This window comes from Chanodichthys erythropterus, chromosome 4 (genome assembly GCF_024489055.1).
Source record: "Chanodichthys erythropterus isolate Z2021 chromosome 4, ASM2448905v1, whole genome shotgun sequence".
NCBI classification, from domain to species: Eukaryota; Metazoa; Chordata; class Actinopteri; order Cypriniformes; family Xenocyprididae; genus Chanodichthys; species Chanodichthys erythropterus.
In genome coordinates, this window is record NC_090224.1 from 24,603,515 (window position 1) to 24,608,088 (window position 4,574).

Consider the following 4,574-nt stretch of genomic DNA (forward strand, 5'->3'; position numbering starts at 1 on the left):
TGTTTTGACATCATAGGAGCCAATAGAACATTTTTTGGAACGTTAATGGATTTAAAAGTTCGTTTAAGAACTTGTTCGTTTCGAAATATTTGAAAGCGAATGTTCGAATCGAAACTAGTAAGTGATTGCCAAAAAAAAAAAATATGTTTTGAACTTGACCTTGATCGTCAAATCCTCGAAATGTTATAGTGGTTTAAACACGAATTTCCAACAATGTTCGATTCGAATGATTGGATCGTATATTTGAAACCTGCTTGTGATGCCCAAAAATGATCGAGGGAATTTATTTAAAGGCCTGTGATGCCAAAAAAATTGTTCGCTTCAAATGAAGATTTGAATGTTTTGAACAGCCTGTGATTCCCAACCGTGTTTGATTGAAATGTACCGATAATGCCTTTGTTGAACACAAATGTTCGGTTGGTAACTACTGTGATGCCCAAAAATCTTCGCTACCGACTTTTTTTTTTTATTTGAATGTTTTGAAAACACCTGTAAATTCCTATCTATGTTTGATTTGCATGTTCTGTGATGAACAAATAACTTTGGTTTGTAAGTTAACTTCCATCTGATGCCCAAAATTGTTCGGAACTTTTCTGCGATGCCTAAAAAGGTTTGCTTCGAACGCTTTGAACATCACAGACTAGTTCCGACCATTCGAATTGTATATTCGAACATATTCGAACTAGGGCTGCAAAGAGTAATTGCGATTAATCGTTTGCAAAATAAAAGTCTGTGTTTACGTAATATATATGTGTGTGTTCTGTGTATAATAATTATGTATATATAAATGCACACACATACAGGTATAAAGTTTAGAAATATATGCATATATATTTTATATTACATATTAACATAAATATTTTATATATAAATATAACATTTTTCTTAAATATATACATGAATGTGTGTGTATTTATATATACATAATTATTATACACAGAACACACACATATATATATTACATAAACACAGACTTTTATTTTGCAAACGATTAATCGCGATTAATCGTTGCAGCCCTAATTCGAACATATTTGGCCACCAGAGGGAAGATAAAAACGTACAAACCAATTATTTGTTCATCACAGGCACATTCGGAACATGCAAATTGAACATGCTGTTGTTGGGAATTTACAGGAATGTTTAAAACATTAAAAAAAAAAAAAGTTAAAGTTACGAGCCGAACATCAACCGAGCATCAAGTTACGAACCGAACATTAGAATTGAACATTGTTGGTTAACACAAAAGTGTTCTAATCGAACATTATGGTCTTGTTCAAAGCATTCTTTTTAGACAAGACCATAATGTTTGATTTGAATGATTTGAACACTTTTTTTGATATCCAACAATGTTCAATTCAAATGTTTGTTTGTTTGTTCATTAAGAACTAGTCTGTGATGACTAAAAATGTTCAGTTTGAATGTTTAAAAAGCACCTGTGATGAACAAAAATGTTATGTAAATGTTTTTCAAATGAAAATTACCCCATGTTTTACTCACCCTCAAGCCATCCTAGCTATATGACTTTCTTCTCTCAGGCGAATACAATTGGAGTTATATTAATCACTCTGATGCTGATTTGCAGCTGAAGAAAGTGCATCCATATATCATAAATGTACTCCACACGGCTCCAGGGGGTTTATAAAGGCCTTCTGAAGCAAAGCAATGCATTTTCGTAAGAAAAATATCCATATGTAACAAGTTATAAAGTAAAATATCTAGGCTAAGCGTCCTCAGACTTCCGTATTCAACTTTCAAAAAAAGCCTAACTGACGTCGCATCAGTTGGGCTTTTTTTGTAAGTTGAATACGGAAGGTGGTCTTACGTAAGCTAGATATTTTACTCATTAAATATGGATATTAACATGTTAAACGTGGATATTTTTCTTATCTGTGATGCCTAGAAATGTTCGATTTAGACATGTTACTTAAAAATAACAGGTTCTGTTTTGGGTCCTTCGGCCATTTTTAAGTGTATTGCTTTACCTTTTGCTGTAACACTTGAACTATCACTGAGAAAAGATTACAAACCATTACAATGTCAGAACAAAGGTAAACCTGAGGAACATTAGGCTTGGAATGCAAGCACAAAATATACATTATATGACTTTGCTAAATACCACAGGTAGATTTCAAAGTAAATGTTTGTTCTAGTATACAATTTGTTGTCTCTTTGATCTTTCTGTATGTACTCATTACAGTTTGTGTTTGCGCAGGTGGGTTTGCGGCAGCAGGATATGTCCCTGCTCTGTCAGCTCTGGTCCCTTCACGAGTCCATCCAGGAGTACAAAGGCAGCTGCCAGGACCTCTCCGCTGTGTCCAGTGCAGATGGACCGTATGGAATGGAGAACGGCTATTTCGATGAAGATGAGGAATATTATACTGAATCCGGTATGACGCCAACCGAAACGCCAGATGGAAATGATACATCTCCTAAAAACGGGACATCCAAGGATAGCTGGATACATGACTCGTTCCATATCACAATATAAAATGCTTGACTTTTTTTTTTTTTTTTTTTTCGTTAATGAAAACAAGCTGTGCCATAATTTAGTTTGCTGGCATTGTTTAGTTTTACAGCAGACTCTTTCTATAGGAAATATAAATGAGGATTATTATTTATTGTATAATATAGTATTTTTTTTTTCTCCTGATTTAATCAACATCGGAAATTTTATAAGATCATTTTTATAAGGGCAGAAGCATATCATTTCATAATGATGTTTACAGTAAATCATGCTTAAATTTATGTTGGTGAATTTAAAGACATTTTGACGCTTCACCCCTCTGGATTTATAAAAGTCTTATTTCTCGCAGAGCAGTCGCTCGCTGGGTGCTTACAGGAAACAGGGGTTTGTTTTTATTGAAAATATCAATTCTGAATATGCTGGAAATGCTACCTATTCTTCGCTGACATGTAATCCAGGGTATAACCAGCACAAAGAGCTTGTGACAGCATCACCAAAACAAAACTCAATGTTCCAGTTTTCTTATTGTATTATGTGTAACTCATTATGAACATATCTATATACTGTGTAAGTAAATCGATAACCAGCTCCATAACATTTCGTTCCTACCTTATGTAAACCTATGCTAGATCATGTATTGTAGATGTTTTATTTATTTCCTTATAATTGCTGCTTGGATTCAGTCTTCCATTGCACTTGAAATTCCTCTCAGTGCATATCATGGGAGAATCATCATGTGTCTTTTTGCTCAAATGTCAAGTGATGCACATGAGGTCACCTGTATTCGAAATGTGAGATAATAAACTTTGCAAGTACATATGGCCATCAAGCAACCAAAAACAAAAGCAGTGTATGCATATTGTGAATATCATCACAGCATGCCATAATATAAGCGTTTTCTTGAAGCGTTGGTGAATCGAATGCCTGGAATTCAAAAAGTGCATCATGATGGATCATCTAATTCTGACTGAGAACTGACAATCTTCAGAGATGTTTCATCTACAAGAATATTAATATCAGCAGAGAGAGAATTTGTTCTACCTCTTGTGTGTTTGAGCTCTGAAATGTTTTTTTCTCGCACCAGCAGACACAATCACGCCGCTTTTTAAAATTCCCAGCATTTCTGATTCAATTTTAACACTCTTCCAATTTATAACCTTCTTATTTGGTTCAATTTTGAGAGAAAAAAAAAATAAGGATCTTGTTATGCAACCACAAGGCTTTAGGTGCTTTGACCAAAAGCAGCACTGAACTTCACACATCGTGCCTTGACGCACCTCGGCTTTGAATCCAGGTGTTTTTGCCATTTTTGGCCCTCTCTTATCATATAATTTCATATCTACATCCATGCATCCATTTCAGTCCCTCTAATTAACAGCAGAACATTCCACCCTGAAAATGTCTCCTCGCCACCCACCTCATTATCTTCTACCCTGTGGTGATTTATTGCTGTGATCCTGCTCGGAAATTTCCGCTCGGATTTCGTAATTTGCATAGGAGTCAGTAAAAGTAATTTTAGGCCTGTTTGATCTCTGTGGTTGGTTGTGAAATGATTTCTGCAGCTGTTTTGTATGCAAAGATGGTACATTATTCTGTTAAATGGCTTTTGTCTGTTTGATGTTTCTGGTCAGTCCATGTTCTTGTATGTTTTGCAAAGTTGTCAGATGTGTTTGAATTGATAATTGATACAGGAATGATCCATTTTGTGTGTTTTATTGTGTGTGTTAGCTATATAAAATAAATATAATAATGTATGGTCTTTGAGCGTTTTTGTTGCTACTTTTCTGTCACTTTACAATGTTCTACACAGTACAAAAGTACTATATATAAATAGTACTATATATTTATATAGTTAATAAGTGGAAAAAAATAGACAACCCTGCAATAAAAGTTTCAGACTGCTTAATTCAGTTGTCCAGTTATCTTGTTTAATTTGCATCTTAATGCAATTTTGTATATAAATATCTTAACTTCTGGCAGCCTGTTTATCAAGATATTAAAAATTGCAGCTGATCTGATCTAGTTTCATCCATCACACTGGAAATGGAAGGTCAGATTGAGTGCATTGCATTGTGGGATAGAGTTCTTTTATACTGCTTTGACAAAATTA

At 34.3% G+C, this 4,574-nt stretch overlaps 1 protein-coding gene across 1 annotated transcript in view; it reads left to right on the forward strand.

Annotated features, from left to right (window-relative positions):
- fam89a (family with sequence similarity 89 member A) overlaps positions 1-4,370 on the forward strand; it is a 5,270-nt gene extending 900 nt beyond the window's left edge. The window contains exon 2 of the mRNA XM_067384617.1: positions 2,213-4,370. Coding sequence (XP_067240718.1) covers positions 2,213-2,488 — 276 coding nt within the window. The 3' untranslated portion in view covers positions 2,489-4,370. The remainder of the gene's footprint in view (positions 1-2,212) is intronic.
- Positions 4,371-4,574: the final 204 nt, after the last annotated feature.